The sequence below is a fragment of the Rhea americana genome, unplaced genomic scaffold, assembly GCF_003343005.1.
Source record: "Rhea americana isolate MKP2758 unplaced genomic scaffold, rheAme1 scaffold_339, whole genome shotgun sequence".
NCBI lineage: Eukaryota > Metazoa > Chordata > Aves > Rheiformes > Rheidae > Rhea > Rhea americana.
The window spans coordinates 272,934-290,652 of record NW_028186467.1 but is presented as its reverse complement, the minus strand read 5'-3'; the positions used below and the strand labels follow the sequence as shown (position 1 = coordinate 290,652).

The 17,719-nt window shown below is 37.1% G+C and overlaps 1 protein-coding gene across 2 annotated transcripts in view; it reads right to left on the bottom strand.

The window, feature by feature from the left end:
• Positions 1-17,719, bottom strand: part of USP9X (ubiquitin specific peptidase 9 X-linked) — a 107,047-nt gene that overhangs the window by 71,652 nt on the left and 17,676 nt on the right. For both annotated transcript variants that reach the window (XM_085311296.1, XM_085311297.1), the window contains exons 2-6: positions 9,981-10,234; positions 8,174-8,319; positions 7,774-7,853; positions 1,783-1,895; positions 583-801 (exon numbers count right to left, since the gene is read on the bottom strand). In XM_085311296.1, the coding sequence (XP_085167422.1) occupies positions 583-801; positions 1,783-1,895; positions 7,774-7,853; positions 8,174-8,319; positions 9,981-10,076 (654 nt within the window). In that variant the 5' untranslated portion in view covers positions 10,077-10,234. The remainder of the gene's footprint in view (positions 1-582; positions 802-1,782; positions 1,896-7,773; positions 7,854-8,173; positions 8,320-9,980; positions 10,235-17,719) is intronic.

The following is a 17,719-nucleotide window of genomic DNA, read 5'->3' as shown; positions in this document are numbered from 1 at the left end:
TTCAAGAGCTAAGTGAATTAGATTGATGTCATTGGGAATACAATTCTGAAAAATCTAGATCCAAGAACCCAAACAGAATCAACAAATCAAAAAAAAAAAAAGTCAATATTGGCATTCAATGTCTCATCAAGAATGTTTCTTCCATCACTGGAAACTATGAAAAGAAGGAAGAAAAGTATTGCTTCTACCAGGTAATCCTCTCCTAACTTAGAAGTATGTCATCTACAAAATCATGTTGAGTAAGAAGGTAAATCTATCAACCGGCAAACATAAACAAGTCAATTAACAGAGTAGGACTGACACTCCAAATGCAGCTGTGCCAGCTTACCAGAGTTTAACATATGACAGTAAGAGTTTGATTGTGGAGCAAAGACTGAGTTAGACAGAAGGGGAAAGGCAAATTAAATCATAATCAGCTAAGAGACAAAAGCAACAAAACTTCGGTGATACACAGAATCAAGTATTCTTCTCCCCCCCCCCCCCCCCAAAAAACACTTTTATAGGGTTACTAAGTAACTAGATAACATTGAATAAAATCAAAAATATGTATTATAAAATACATATGTGAAAAAGATGGCATACCTTTGGTGATCGTGGGTCAGGAGGACGTGCATAAAGCTCATCTTCAGCAAGCTGGACTCCTGCAGGAACTGTTTCAGAGGGACGTGTACCATTGTACAGATGGAATTTGCAGTGAGGATTTAAGGCCATGGCAAGAAGTTCAAGAAGGGGAAACCAATCTTGGGACAGCTTGGCCACACAAAGTTCCACTAGGCGATGAGTGTTGTTAATAATACATCTCTATTAAGGGGAAAACACATATATACAACAATAAAACAGGTGATTAAATTCTAACACAAACTATAAAAAACTGTGCCATTTGCACCTGGCAAGCAAAGTTGCATAGAAGTTTTATAACACTTTTTGTCTGTACTTCCTCTCAACAAAGGTTTTAAACTTTTATCTATTTTCAGCTCAAAATTAAATTTGTTTAGGGAAAAAAAAATTTCCTTGAGATACTCATGAATCACCACTGACCTACTAGATCTTTCCCGTTTTCATACATTTCTCTCAGATTTTAATTTGCTTATCTGTACAGTTTCAGATTTGGCCTGTGACTAGCTGTCCAACAGTTTTCATATTTAAGTAGCTGCTACATATATTCAAAAGTTAGCCAAGTTGCTAAAAGCTTTTACTGGGAGGGAAGAAAAAAAAAAAAAAAAANCCTACTAGATCTTTCCCGTTTTCATACATTTCTCTCAGATTTTAATTTGCTTATCTGTACAGTTTCAGATTTGGCCTGTGACTAGCTGTCCAACATTTTCCGTATCCAAGTAGCTGCTACATATATTCCAGTTCAAGCCAAGTTACTAAAAGCTTTAGATCCGAGGCAATTAAAGAAAAAAAAAAAAAAAAAGAAAAGAAAAGCAGCAGCAGCAAGCCTTCATGTCCTTGTACGCACATAAATTTAAGTAGGTCTCTAGATATCTAGCTGGACAGTATCAGCCCACTTAACAGGAGCTGCACTACTGAACACGCAAAATTTTAGTTCTTCCCCATACTGTGGTGTTTTATTTCCTTCCCAAAGCACCAAAGGCCACAAGATGAAAAATGATCATAGAAGGATGAAATCCCCCCTCCTCCCTGCCCAAGAACCACATATATGGAAGCTCTCCTGTCAGTTCTCTGTTGAGATGATTTTCTAATATGACATTCAACCTCTTCAGTATCCATCCTTATTTAAGTTAATTTGCTTTTCATAAATACAACTTAAAAACTCACATGAATCTCAAACTTCCAGCCGCTCACTGCCTCATCCGTAAGGATTTTTGTGAAAGATATTGTCAACCCATCTCGAAAAAATCGCTGGCACGCTTCACTTTTAACATCAAGGCCTATTTTAAAATAGAAAAGGAAAAATCTATTATCATTGCAATGTAATTAGTGGTTACATGAACTTTTAAACACTAAAAGTAGCGATTTGGACTTCAACCCTTTGGTGTTCAAAGTTTCAGGATTATTTAAAAAGTGAACCTTGGACCAAGACAAACTTACGCAAGTTTGTAGGTAAAAAATTCTGCTAGGTTTTTTTTTCCTCCATGCTTTAACACTCAAAGTTAGACTAGCAAGAACAACTATAAGAACAACCTTTAACTTCTGTTTTTTAGATATACATGCACTCATGTTCTCTCTTACATGGTTACTACCAGTAAAACTTGGTGAGCAAAAAGAAGAAAGTGAGCGCTGTTCAGTCTGCCACCACAATCAACCAGCAAGAATAAATAAGCACCATTTGATCTGTCACCACAACTTGAACTACTCACGTAGTTTTGCTGACAGGACCCAAAATACCTATGCCTTAAGATTGCCATAAACCTCTACAACCCAAGTGAATGCATGAGAGATCTGCATATTCTGGTGTTCATACTTGACCACATATCAAGTTATAAGTTTAAAAGGAGAGTCCTCCAAATTCTTAGTAATTTTTAAACTTTGGGGTTTAAAACTTTTTTTTTTAATAGCCCTAATATTACAAGAAAGCTGCATTTCCCCTTCAAAAGTTCACTTAAAAATCTTAATAATGCTAAAAGTTGAGAGAAAAGTATGTTCGACATACTCATGCATGCACACACTGCAAACAATGAAAGCCTTTGGGCACAGTAATAGCAACAAAATTGTAACCTGCAGTTTCTCTATAGGGCAAGTTCAACCAGTGGATCTTAGCATTCATGGAACATAAGAGTGTTCAAACTCACAGAAAGTATTGCCAGAAAAACCTATATACTCAATAATGAGACCCTCTGACAGCAAGATCTACAGTTACCAAGTTAGTCTCTCACAGTCACAAGCAACTGTACAACGGTTTCTTCCAAAAGGGTTCACACAACTATTCTACATGTTACTACATACCACAAAGCTTCCCAAAAGCTTATAACGTGTCTTGTGAGCCAGTAGCCTTACGGGGGGTGGGGGGTACAGCTCTCAAGCAGCTCAAGTAAATCGAGAGCCTTTGGAGAGCCACTGCCACCTCCTTCTTGAGCACTACTCTGAAGTTCCCTCTTATCACTATGAAAGGTATATGATACATATTACGTAGTCAAATATCAAAATACCAAATATTTTCATACATAGCTCACAGTCTGGGTCAGTTAGGCATCCCTACACTATACAGCAAGTGTTAAGACCAATATTTAAAGGCTACAAACTACAACAATAACAGGACACAAGAAGAGAGTAGGAGACACCAACGCTGCCTAAAACTTAGTATTTGCAGTAAAAAAAGGACTTTGTTAGATTAACTCTTCAAGAATGTAAAGATGACAGCTTCACCCTATACAAAGGGGAGGGCACAAAGGGCATCCAGACCATTCACCAATCTAGGTGAAATGCTCCTTTTTGAACCTAAATGTAACAGTGAACTTAATTCTTGAATACAAACGAGCTATGAAGTCAGCATTCAAGTAGTTTTATTTTAATGCTCCTTAGAGTACCACTATACTGTCCTGAAATTTCTCTCAAACTTCCAAATATTTCTGGCACAGCCTGCTCATACAGTGGTGGCCAGCTTCAGCCAGTACGACAGTTCAAACAAATTTCAGAAACATCTAAAACAGATTATGTTGCAAAATACACTGTCCTTTCTGTACTTCATTGGGTTTTGAAAGAGGGGGAAGATGGGAAAAATTTAGAAGATGCATGTGTTACTCCTGGCTGTACAGTCACCTAGTAAGTACGTGCTTCGTTTCAGACTATTTTCCTTTTACCTTCTCCCACAATGCTCCATACGGCTGAAGCAACAGCAGAAATTCACAGAAGGAACCAAGGCTAGTGGTCTGCAAGGACAGGATAATGATCAAAAATGAGGTATAGGAGAGGAGGCAGCGGCAATCCAAAGAAAAGCTCAGAGAGGAACAGCAAGTACACTTTACCTGGCATATGCTGCTTAAATCAGATGCAGTATCACTAACTCTTTAGGTAGGACCAAAACCAAACATTTATTTTTATCCTACCATCCAAATTTTGAAGGCAGAGAAAAGATACAGCAGAATGAAGAAGAAAAAAGAGAGAAGTTTAAGTATCTAGAGAAATGTTGGGGAAGTGATCGTGCAGTGAGAAAAAAAAACAGATATGGAATGAAAAGCTCACGTGCAACATTCAGCACAGATTCTTCTGAATCTACACCTAAGAACAGTCACGTCTCCAGACGAACTGCACAGCAATAGAAGATTGTAGATTAACCCTGCCACAAGAGCAGAAACACTCCAGATCCACAAAATCTATTAGTCCAGATGTAACTGTATATGAGTAAGTTCTGATACATCCGAAGGGGACCCAGTAACACAAGATAGGAGCACCACAGCTCCACGCAGAATTGCCCACCTCTTTCCCAGGACTCCTGACAGCACAACTTGGGGTGGCTGCAACCCCAGGGCGGCACTGGCTCCACGCCCTCACATGGCACCGGGCCAGTGAAGCCCCCTCAGACCTGGAGCTTCACAAAGGGCAGCACAGAAACCCTTCAGCAGCTCGGCAAGGGCTGCTCAGACCCTGCAGAATGGATGGCGACCTGGAGCTCTGAGGAACCCAAGCTGCACAGCGGCTACACACTGCACTTGCCACATACTCCAAAGCACCTTCGGCAGATTCTCAAGAACTCTTAATCATCATGGGTATTCAAGTCCTGCTACACCAAGATAACAACCCAAACCCTGCTGTAATTCATTCCACTGAATTGGTTCCAGGCTGAAAACCTAGTTAAGAAAATTCAGAACAAATTGTCTGTCCTTGCTTTAGAAAGGAGAAAAAGCATTTCAACAAAATGTATTCTACACAGAAATGCAGATGCTCATCCAGAGAGAGTGGTCTTTTGCTCACCTGCCTACCTTTTGTAACACTTTTTTTTTTTTTTGGGGGGGGGGGGGACCCTCTAGCCTGCCTCTCCTTCTTCCCACTCAGCATGCCCCTGCAATTCATCACAAATGAAGACTTGGGACCAAAGCTGCAACTTTAAAGTGTGCTATGAAATCTCATTTCAGTTTGAATGAATTATAAATTGTAAGAACTGCCTTGCATCGTCCTTGTGTGTGTTGCATTGGGAAGTTCTAGCATCATGTTAAAAACCAAATGTAAACATTATGAAGAAGAAAATCCACAACAAAGGCAGAGAAGTACACAAAGCTGTTGAGGAGATTCTGAAAGGCAGAATGAATTTAAAAAGTAACAACAACATGAACAGCTTCTTCCTTCTAAATGTATAGCATATATCATTTATTTCTGGAGCAAATCTCACTATTCAAAACACTAAGTATTCCAGAATGATTGTGCAAACATAGTATGTAGCAGCAAAAATGATGTCTATTTTTCAATTTTTTTCTTAACTAGCAAGTAACTCCAGTGTATCACCTGTTATTTTTACAGCTTGTTTAATGAGGAATATATTGATGCCTGCATATAAAAAGATAGTCTTCCATAAATAAATACATGCCAGCCAATAACACAAGTCATAGCCTGGACAGGATTCATACTACTTCATTCAAATCTTCTCCTTTCACTAGAACTAGAATAGCTCCTGGAATGATTTAAAAGGAGATGTACACATCCCACTTATTTTATAGACAGAGCCACAAAGCAAGCAGCTAGCCCATAGCCATTTCAGAAAGGCAATACCAATGGCTACTAGCAATGTTAGGAATAAGATCAACTTAAGAATTCCAACTAGAAAACCTTGCTTGATAAAACAGTTTAGTAGGCTGTTAAAGTAGTTTCTGACACCTCATGATTGAATGAGCCACAGACTGCAATACAGAATTTATGTAATTCAACTGTTGGTTATTTTTCATTTTCTTCCCACAATTTTGTTCTTGTCAGAACTCCTCAGATTAAGAAAAATGCCCACAGATCAGTAGCAAGGTACCCATTTCAGATCCCACTGAGATACAAGAACACATTTTCAAGTTATTAACAAGAGACACACGACAACCAATTTTATCACTTCTATACATACACAACTCAAAGTGTCCACTAAGTTTTGAATTAGAAAAAAAAAAATCAGTTACAGCAGGTGAGTGCTTATCATATTCCTTGAGCATTGACAGTTATTAAAAAAGGACTATCTTAGTCACCTTGTAAACTCAAGCGGGGGGGGGGGTGGTGGTGGAACAAACAAAACCAAAAACAAACTAGAAGGCAGTTAAAAGATAAAACAATTACAGAACAACTGTTTCTAGCAACTTTCCCTAACTACTTCTTAGCCAATAATCTTTGTGTATGTCCACACATAGGAATTCATCTAGCAGACAGTGAGAAGAACAATTAAACAATAAACGCAGAAGCACTTTTCAGAAATGGACACCAAATTAATGAAATCATAGTGCATAAAGTATATGAATAGATTTCCAGTTTTTCAGAACTTCAAGAGGAAAACCAGAAATAGCTGGAAGTTCTCAAATCAAAAGTCTAATCTACTGCTTTGTGGAAGTACATGGATGTTAGAGCTGCCAAAAATCTCATTCTGCTCATATTACTTCACTGTATTAAGAATGGCTCTAGAATGGCTCTATGGTTTTGGGGTTTTTTTTTTCCTCCTAAGATTTTGTACAACACAGCTGGCAGTACATACCTCTCCTCTCCCACAAATCACAAACAGAGAATTTCTTCCTTACTGCTCTACTCGAACAGTCTAGACACAAAGATGACTGCATTTTTTTTCGATCAAGTGGCATTTGTTTTGCTCCTGAACAGGTATGATCTCTTGAAAACTCTACTCTCACCAAAAGATGCATGTAGATAGAGCTGGCAGGAAAAGAAAGCCAATTCCAAGTGAAACTCTGGCAGAAAAATCAGCATGGGCAACAGTATGTCATTATCCTGTTTTGGATCACAAGTATGCACCCTGACTTTTTGTTCTTCAGAGAGAGCTCCAAAGCAAAAAGACACACTCACAGAAAATAATCAGGATACCCAGAATTTCATGACTATATCCAACTTTTTATTCTTGGAACTGTTCCAAGAATAATCTTTATCATCATGGACATCAAGTCATCTTGGTCTAGTTACATCACAGTAAGGAAGAGATACTTCCTATGTCATTTAAAACACATCTAGCTCATAAGTGTAGATAGCCTAAAGAAAATTTATCTGACTTTTGGTACTACTCATATACTTGGGCAAATACTGGACAATAGATCAAAGCAACTTTCCAGTAGGACAGAGCTTTTCCAGAACATATGACAAATTTGTCACTCTGACTAGTACGATTTAGTGAACACGTGCACAACCGTGAGAAGGGACTGCCCTAGTTTCAAGAATTACTATCTTGTAAGTCATGCTTGAGAATATTAGGAATAAATAGAATTTTAAAAGCATATATATTTCAGATTTGAACAGAAGTTTATGGCAAGACACTTGGAAAGCTAGGCTAGTCACTTTTTAAAAAAAATTTAAAGTTCTTTCTCTTTTAATATTTGTTACAAAGATTAGGTCTGATATCAAAGTGAATAAGGAAAAGAGGTAGGATAGGTTTGATTTTTATTATTGTAAACTTCTTCAACCTCCATGCTCATTTTAAAGCACCTAACTTCTAACTACATTGATAGTTTTTAAAGTTTCTGATCCACGAAGCTTCTACATACTACTTCAGTATATAGAACCTTCAGGATCAAGCTTGTAACAGAAATAAGTATTTTTAAACCTCCACCAGGGATTCAAAAGAACTCTCAGCAGCAAAGACTTTACAGACTGGTCTAATAAACATTAAGTGCATTTTCAGCCTACCTTTTTTACTCAGGTCAATAGCAGCTTCTAGAAGAACTTCTAATTCCCCTTTCGGCAACACAGGAACAACCCATCGAGGCCTGCATTAAGGAAAAAACAAAACACTGCATTTTAATTGCGTTTCTTAACATAAGGAATACGTGACCATGTGTAATGCTTTAAAACAGAGCAAAAATATGCATTTTTAAATGAACTTAAGAGGACTCTACTTTTCACACACACACACACGTGTTCTGATTTGTGCCTCTTTTTCTTTACAACTCTAACACCCTAAACAAAATATTTCTGGGAATCCAGTGAAACAAAGACATATAAATTCTGCTTTTCATATCAGGGTATTTGCACAAATGATCCTTAACATCCGAGAGAGAAAAAAAAAGTGCTTAAGGTATGAAAGTACCTGTTGATCATGTCATCCAACTTTGCCAGGTCTGTGTGTGGAAATGCAGGCTCCTCATCTTCAAGCTGAGGTGGAGCATCCCCTTGGCCCTGCTCATCAGGAGGGGTAGCTGGGGAATTCTCATTGGAAGAATCAGGTGACGATGTCTAAAATTGTTAAGGAAAAATACTTTAATTAAAAATGGTCTGCACTTGTGTGGCACTTGTTTTGGTATTTTTCCTTCACATGATGTTTCAAAGAATAACTTCAAAGAAATTATCTGTTACCACACATTATAACAAAATCATGACATTTTAGATCTATCAAAAAGAAAGAAAAAAATCATAAAACTTGCTATGAGCATTATATCTTGACAGGTTAAAAATTAAGCTACTTTCCTAGAAAGGAAAAGAAAATTTTTTTTGTCAGAGACTTCTATTTTCAGTGGACCACCCATTGAGAAGGTGAAAACAAAGACAATATGGATGGTCTATTTTTACAAATGTTCTAAAAAGAGGATAGATGTTTTAGGCAGAAAGTCAAGCTTCAGCAACAGCACAGAAGAATGAAGAGCAATCCATGAAAAACACTTTGTAAAAAGATTTGCGAAAATCGAGTAAAACGCATCTATGAAGCTGTCTCCTTAACCTCAAAGCACACTGATTGGTTAGACCCATTTTGATGGGCCAGTTCAAATGCATTTTGTTGCTGCAAGCGTACATGCATAAAGAAATACTACAAATTAACAGTGGACCAAAAAATGTTTCAAACTGAAAGAGTAAGATTCAGAAGGCCAAATGGGGACTAAAACATAACAACATTTTTAACATGTTGTAGAAGAACAATTAATGCTCATGAGAGAACAACCATTAAACCTTAAGATATTCAAGCACATAATCTTCAGTTTAAATTAAAAAGAATGGCCTTTTTTCTGGATTTAATTGCAGTTTAAATGCATTCTTTTCTGCTATTTTTTCCTGACGAAAGAGCCACCACACTATGATACAGTGTATTTGGAAGTTTTTGCTTCTTTCTGAAAGCCTGCTTACAAGAAACATGCTAAGCTGTTCTAGCCAGGTTAAGCTGATGGCAGTGTGTAGAGACAACTGGACCAGATTCTTCATAGTGGTGCTCAATGGAGGCAATGGGCACAAACTGAAACACTGGAAATTCCGTCTGAACATAAAGGAAACTCTTCCTTATCGTGAGGATGACTGAACACAGGCACAGCTTTCCCAAAGAGGCTGTGGAGTCTCCACTCTTCGAGCTATCTGAAACCTGACTAGACATGCTCCTGGGCAAAAAGGATGACATGATCTCCAGAGGTCCCTTCCGACCTCAACTGTTCTGCAGTTCAGGAAGTTTACTACAATGAACAGAAACTTAGCTGAAGCTGACTGATAAACATTCTAGACATCCCTGTAAGCTGTTTTATCCAAAAAGTGCTTTAGGTAGTATTGAGCATAAACAGAATTCACAGAGGGTAGTGTTACCAATCTCTGACAGGCAAGTCAACAACATTCTGAGGAAGCTTCTGACATCATTCCAAGAAAATTTCTTACCCTAAATACATATGCTTGAAAGAACTATACCACAGCCTGAGAATGGAACCACTTTGGCAATACAGTGCTCCCTAACAGTATCTACTTTGCCAAGCACTGCCTTCAACCCTTAAATTCTTTTTGTACCTCCAGGCTGAAAAAGAGCATCTAATGTAACTAGGCTTCTCCAGGAATACACAAAAATCACAGTTCAAATATATTTCAGAAACATTATGTCTACATAACTAACCCTGTACTTCTAAACAACTTGATCGTTAGTATCATACCTGATTCTGCTGTAGGGGAGGCTGGGACTGTCCATCAGGAGCCTGGCCCTGGCTGTCATTCCCTCCTACCGGAGAGCCACGAGTCGTGGCTGTCATACTCGACACAGGGCAGATCTTTGCAATTTTGTCTGCTTATGTAGTTGTTGTGAGAGAAGAAATTATAGTCCGCTTAGTAAAGTTGAAGTACCAGCATATGTTTGCCTTAAAAAGCTCCAACTCAAGAACATGCCATCTTGCAGAGACCATTGCATAACCTGCAATAAAGATAATATGCTATATTGACACATGCATTAATGACAACAACAAAATAATCCAAACTTGGAAAGAAAACTACAAAAAGATATCACCGTAAGGAATCTTTTATTTAAAATTTAGTATTCCTTTTTACTGAGTACAGTTGACATCAAAAGAAGATAACAGCTGAAGTAATTTACCGTGATTATGCTGCAGGTAAATATTGCACAGATCATCACCTTCAGACCACTGAGAAAGTGACCCCACCCTGAACACAGTTGCTCACTCTAACACAGTCTTGCTTAAACTGCAACAGTAGATTTTAAAAATGCAATTAAGATGTTGATTTAAGCATAGGTTTGAATCTAGTTAAGAACAGCCATACTTGTCATCTTTTCCGATATTCTGTCCCAACATTGCCCAATGGCAGATGTCTGAGGAAAATTACTGGAGATTGCTTCTACCTCAGCTAAGATCAGTAGCAATCCTGCAGACAAACTTTTTGATCAAGGGCATTTGACCAGTATTCCCTTCTTCCACCCCTCGCCAGGTGAAGCCTGAGTATGCTGACCTTTACAAAGCCTATCTTAGCCCCATCAAGTATTTTAGGGGATTATATAAAGAAAATGGTGACATCCAATTTATGTGCTAATCCTGTAATCATGACATACCAGCAGTTCAATAATCATTACATATTTCAACTTCATTGCGCATCATTTAAGTAAAGAAATAAAAAGTTGCATTAAGCTACTCCAGCAACTCCACTCTGTACCACAGGGCACTATATAACCACAGAAGACAAAACAATTTTCCAGAACAACTCACAGACTTCCTGGCACTAGATAAGCCAACAATATTACTCAGAAAGTTCAAAAACTAAGCATGATGGTAGAAAAAAAAATTGTATGAACTTCTAGAATGATTCATTTGGCCCTGTAAAGTTCCTGATTCAATCAGCAAGAGCTTCAAATTTACAGAGTAGAGTAAAATTTATGCTGTAACACTGTGCATCTTTTTAACTGTTTTACTAGGGCATCAAATCACAAATTAATTTTTAGTGCTGTTGTTGTCTTTCTCCAAGACACTAAAATCCTTTCCTATATTATGCAGTTTGTAAGCCCAGTTACATAAACAACGTAAACTTTAACTCTGGGTATGCTACTCCTTCTCTCTAGTCTCCAATATTAACAGTATCAACATATCTAGAGATCTCTTTTTTAATACTCGTGCTAAAATTATGTCTGCTTGTGAACAAAACTAAAACTGTGTTCTTGGAATACAGTCATTTATAATCTATCCTCATCCTTCAGAATGTATACTCAAAGTCTGTCAGGTCAGAAAAAGGCATTACTACTTGAGGGGTTTTTATTATTATTATTATTATTTTAATTGTGGTAGAGCCAACTCTACCACCACAATGAACAACTCCATCATCTCTCCACTGGGTTTGGTCCACAATACAGCCACAGAAGAAAAAAAAATGAGCTAGTAAAGACAGGAAAAGAGTTGAACAGCTCCTTTTAGTAGCAATCCTGGCCTGGGTTAACTTAAACTGCAAGAAAGTAAAGTGATCCCTTAAAGCTGCGGGTTCAGAAGAAGTTACTGCAAGTGCAGGCAGGGTTCCTTAAATGTCTTCCCTTTCCTATACTACTGCTATTGCACAAACAATCCTGAAGGGACCCAGTTAAGGGCACTACTAGAGGGAACAGAAAACATCAGAAAAACAGTGGACTGGTTGAAAAGTCCAAGTCTTTTTTCTTTCTTTCTCCTATTTGATTACTGCTTAAGACACTAAACTCAACGCATATTACTCATGTAACATTCAACCCACTCTTCATAAAAGTGTATTTCCAAAGTATCCAGTCAAGTTCACTTGTCTTGGACAAATCACAGCACAGAAGATATTGACAGCTGCTTAAGAAATAAACTCATCACTTCTTACCCCAATCTTTGTGATGCCCTCAGAAATACAAAAGCAACTTTGAGTCACGCTGCAGCTAACCAAAAGCATGCCATCTCCAGTAAATGATATGCAAATAGTATAAGAAGCAGTTACATGCTAAATAGCAAAGATATCCTTGTTACGGTATTTTCCTTCTAACTCCAAGGAGCATACGAACGTTCTTTGTAAGCGTAAATCATCATCCGATTTATGTATTTTATATAATATCAGAAGGCAGTCATTTACCAGTCCTGTTTTTAGCCACTGATTTAACCATTTATATATTTTAGACAAACATCAAGTCGTATGCCTAAACAGAACACTCTACAGTTTTAATCCTCCAGAATCAATTACCCACAATTTTGAACTGCAATCACAGCTCTTTAATTCACATTCACCAATTTCAGTTTTTTAGAGTCAACACTCACCAAGGCGGGCAGTTTGGCTCAGCTCAAGTTTAGCCTTTAAATCGAACTAGAATCAACTCATCTCTAATCAAATCTGAACTGATGCAGTGACAACCTGTCTTGAATTTGCAGACAGCTCAATAGAAACAATCTGACCTGCCTGCATTCAGCTGAATCCTGTGGAGAGTTTATTTTTATTTATGCATTTCATTTCTACTATATGATTTTGTATTCACTATACTAATCTGTGTTTAAAACAAACCCATCATCCTTGTCAAAACCTCTGAAAAGATGTTCATACACAGTATCAAGATGGAGACAGACCTTTGTTAAATGACATAGTAAGTACTCCATTATTAACCAAGTGATATAGAGACTGGAGACCAAGTAAAATGAACTCCAGTCTGACATAACTGTTCTGATTGCCACCTGAATAAATCCTGATTTTTTCCCCTATTTCTTTCTGTCCTTCTGATCTGCCATTAAACTACAGAAAAGAGTCAACTTTTTCCCCCACCTGATTTGTTGTCATTTCAATAAAGCTGGGAAAATACTATTTTGCTTTTTTGACTACGTATACTCCTCACTTAGAGCATACCACATACCGTAAGTAACAGTTCAAATTTACACCAGCAAGAGGTTACACAAAGGGATTCAGGAAACAGCACTGCCTTTGCAGTAAGAGGGTCCTCTGCTTCCAGGCACAGGAATTCAGTACAACTGGACACCTAAGCCTCACTTTAGCTTCTACAGATAGCAGAAGCACTGAGTGATGCCTACATTCATAGCAACCTCATACCTATGTGACAGAACAACAATATTTTGTTTGGAGAAGAAATCAAACACATTTTCTAAAGCCAGGAAAAAAACATCAGACACAGGCTCTGGGAAAAGTCCCAGATAAGAAACAAATGTACTTGTTTAAATAAGTACCTATAAGTACTACTCTGTTACAGGGTAAAGTGTGACACAGTAAATACAAAGGATAGCATTTTAGCATGCTAACGATTAAGGAATATATGTAATTTTCAGTACAATTGCCTTCTGGAACACCTTCCAAATACTCCAACAACGTATACAGCCTTCCTCCCAAATTATTTATTTATAATATTGAGTCACAGAGAGGGCGAGTACAAGGTGGCAGAAGATTGCGGCAGACCTCAAAATACAATTAATAATATAACTTTATAATGTTCGAGCGCTAGACTAGAAACCCCAGCCAATTCTTCCTTTTATTTAGAAGATTTCGGCTATATAAAGGGAATGAAGATGCATGCCACAGAAGCAATCTGCTCTGCAGTATGATAATAACATATGCCAGAGTATTAGTCTGTTCTAGCACAAATAAAATTTTTACACCTTTTCATCAATTTTAGTTACTCAACATCAAAGAAGAGAGCTTTCTAAAATCATATACCAAGTCTAAGAAACAATATGATTTTTTACTAGAATTATTTATGAAATAATGTTTCTATCCCATCAGGGTCTCACAGAAGGTGTGCCTTTTAAGTGCTGTACTGCAAAAAACAGAACTGAAGTAATACAAATTCTAGATTGAAAAGTATCACGGTTTTGTTTCATATAAGATTCTACAAACAATATTCTTATAAACCTAATACATGCTGATTCACCACAGGAGGTGATGTGGTTATAGTCTAAGAAATTAGACTTAGGAATCTGACCTTATACCTCATCCCTCTCTTTCAATCAAAATGCCTTCTCCTTTAGAAACACTTCCCCAAAAACCTGTAACACTGACCTAATTCAGAAGTTACATTTTATACACACCCCCACGATTTTCTCATTCTTCTACTTTGTAGTTTGTTTTTTAGGAAAGAGGAAATGATTTATGTATTCAGGATATAAAACTACTGTAGCCTCAGTTGTTTACTCAGGAAAAATGACATGCACTAAATGAAACATCTTCTATGATTAGTAAAAACTGCTCATTAAACAACAACTATTCAATAGAGCAAAAAACATCTAAGCTGGAGTGCTGCTTAAAATCTATCTGATCAGCAGCAGTTGAAGGAAGCTTGTTTTTCTCTTTGTTTTAATCTCAAATGTCTCCTATTACACGGACAACTATTTAGATTCTTTCTCCTAGTAAGGAAGTACTAGCACATCTGAGTCAGTCAACTGGATCAGACTCCAAAATATTATTTCAAAATAAAGTATTTTGATCACTATGAAATTTCATCATACAAATTTTCAAGGCACAGGGAAAGACAGACTGTGGCAGCACAAGTTTCTCTAATGTTGGAAACAGTCTCCACAAGAATGTATACTTCAATTTACCTTTTTCAGTCTCATAAAACTTTAAGAATAAAGTGGGATATAGCCTCATATAGTCTTCAGTTCTTTCAGGACATTAAAAAAAAAAAAACTTCAAAGCTTAATGTTGAGATATATAAAGATCAAACTACATCCACCTATTAGATAAAATCTTCACTTCTTACAAATAAAACTATGCTTACCGTTCATGTCAGTTTAACAAGCAGGAGAAGCACAGAAAGTAAACTGTCAAAACAAAGCATCACCTTTTGCTGTTAGGCCAAAAGCAAACCAAAGGGGCCACAACTCCGTAAACACGGTCTTAAAGGAGAAACTGCCTAAGAGCAGTCAGATCTCCTAGTACCAGCTACATAATATCCTATGCTGAAGACAGCATTCAGGGATGCTGCAGAAAATGCCAGTTTTAAACAATGACATCTCCTTTTCCTTGAGCAATAGCTAAGTATAACAACTATAAATAGAAGCTGTATTTCAGAGATGTGACAGTCTGATCCTAATATCTTCTCCCCACACTTTAAAGCACTGTGGAATTTATGGCTGAAAATTTCAAGTTCTCAGAACGTTCGAAGAATAGTCTTAATGTAAACCAGACTTGCGGAAAACAAAGTTCAACAACCTCAAAGAGATGAGAATGTCTTACTTATATCCTGTCTTAAGATAACTGTAATACTGATGAGCGTGGCATATTTCAAGTACAAATCAAGTACAGAAACAGAAAATTCAGTATTCTCTCCAATCACTTTACAAAAATGAAAACGAAACAAAAAAACTCCCCCCATCCAACACATACGCTAGACATAGAAGATTTAACGATGCAAAGAAAAAATTCTTGAGTAGTTCTGTTACTGCAAAACCATGCAGCTTCCATTTATTTAGGAGTTTTCCAAACACCAATGGGGACAATGGGATCGGTTTCTCATGTAACTCTGCTTGAGGCACTGATGAAGAGAACACTCTGACTGATTACATTTAACTGTTCTAGGTTTCACATGAAGCCTAAACTTAAGGCAAGGAAGAACTTACAGATTCCCTTTTCAGATCATCAGAAGCAAAGCTCCTTCTCAGACTTCTGTGGCCAAAGTTGCCTCTTTTCCAATAATTTTTTTCAGTTTCAGTATAAAACTCTCATTTAAGCGTAAGTGGTCCAAGAAATTCTAACCAAAGTAAAACTGTATTCAAGCTAAGGCTGAAAACCCAGTGTTTGTCACAGTATGTCAAGACAACAGATTTAATATACTTAACAGATTCAACAGATATTAGCTTCTTGGTTCCACATGGAACAACTTCCCGGAAGACTTTAAAACAACCAAGAAAATACATCAGAACACAAAGCATTGCCTTACTTCAAAAAAAAAAAAAAAAAAAAAAAAAAAAAAAAAAAAAGCAACGAAATTCAGTCTCACTCATCTGTGAAACAACACTGGACAGCAGCAATGAGCATCTTTCTATTAAAGCTGTTTATTTGGCAATAATTCTTGAATTCTTGATATATTTAATGATTAAACAGTGCACATCTGGATACCGAAAGTTTTCTTCCTCCCCCCCACAAAGTAACAACAGGTCAAGTCTTCAGATCATACAGTTAGTTCTTCTGGCTACAAAACAAAAACAATCTATTTCAATTCTTGGTCTGAGGAAGAAGAGGTTTGCACATACGACAGTAAATAAAATAGAATGCTGAAGATGCAATGCAACACCAAAAATGAAAGCAGTGAATGCCTTACATATAAAAGCAGCAAACATCAAGACAATTAACTGTGCTCTCTTCAACAGGCTGCGGCTTGCTCTGCTGTTACATCTTCCTGTAAGTATATACTGCAGGTTTCTGTTCTAGACAGAACACCAAGTTGGACTGGGCCACTCACCCACTACGATCCAGTCTCAGGCACTTTCAGTGGAAGTTATGGTGGTTCAACTCACGTGGAGTTGTGTTCTCAGTGATACATAATATATTGTGAATGACAAAAGGAGGTACATTTTACAGACCCTGCAATTCTGTCATTTAAATTGGTAGTTTAAATGTTTTCAAGTGATTAAGAAATTATATTCAAGTCACTGCTAAGTAGCTAGCTAACATACTCTACATGCTGGAAAGGGCCAGGGAGAAGAGGCTTTTGGTCATATGATAATGAAACAAACTAGTCCTTGCAAGAACATAATCAAGCTGAGTAAATAAACCAAACACCAGTACACGCATGCATTATAATCTAAAAAGAGCAAGCTTAATTTAGAGTCACATCTACCTGAACATTGTTCAAGATACGGAAATCTATTTTAAATTTGTTTGCTTAAAACTATGCCTTTTGCTTACTATGCAGCCCTTTTCCTGATCTCACTAATGGTCATGCAAAAAAGTGGATGAGATTTCCTTTTACGTTTTAATAAAAGCACAAGCTACAACAGGAAACAACTCCAAAATTATGTATATTTAAAAAAAGTACCACACCACATATCTAAGTACTTGACTACATACATTTTTTTCAGACAGAACTGGATTCAGTATCATGGTGCTGAGCAACACTATGCTGTATTTTTTCCCAATTATGCTACAGTTGATATCTTCAAGAGGCTGTGCTTCTGCAATCTGAAATAGTATATTCTCAGCAATTAGAGTCAATTATGATTACTCTTTATGTTTTAGAGACTACAAAGAGTGTATGTCACAATTTTCAATATTTTTTCTTGTGACTGGCCATTTACACCATGAATTCATATCTTTCATCATTCTTGAGGTCAGAGCTGATGTAATGGCTTATTATTGTCTATGCTGTGAACGTCTACAAGCTTTTAAAAACATAAATAAAATCTACATAGAATATGATACTGCGGAGGACAACAGCAAAAACAAGGGCTTAGAAAAT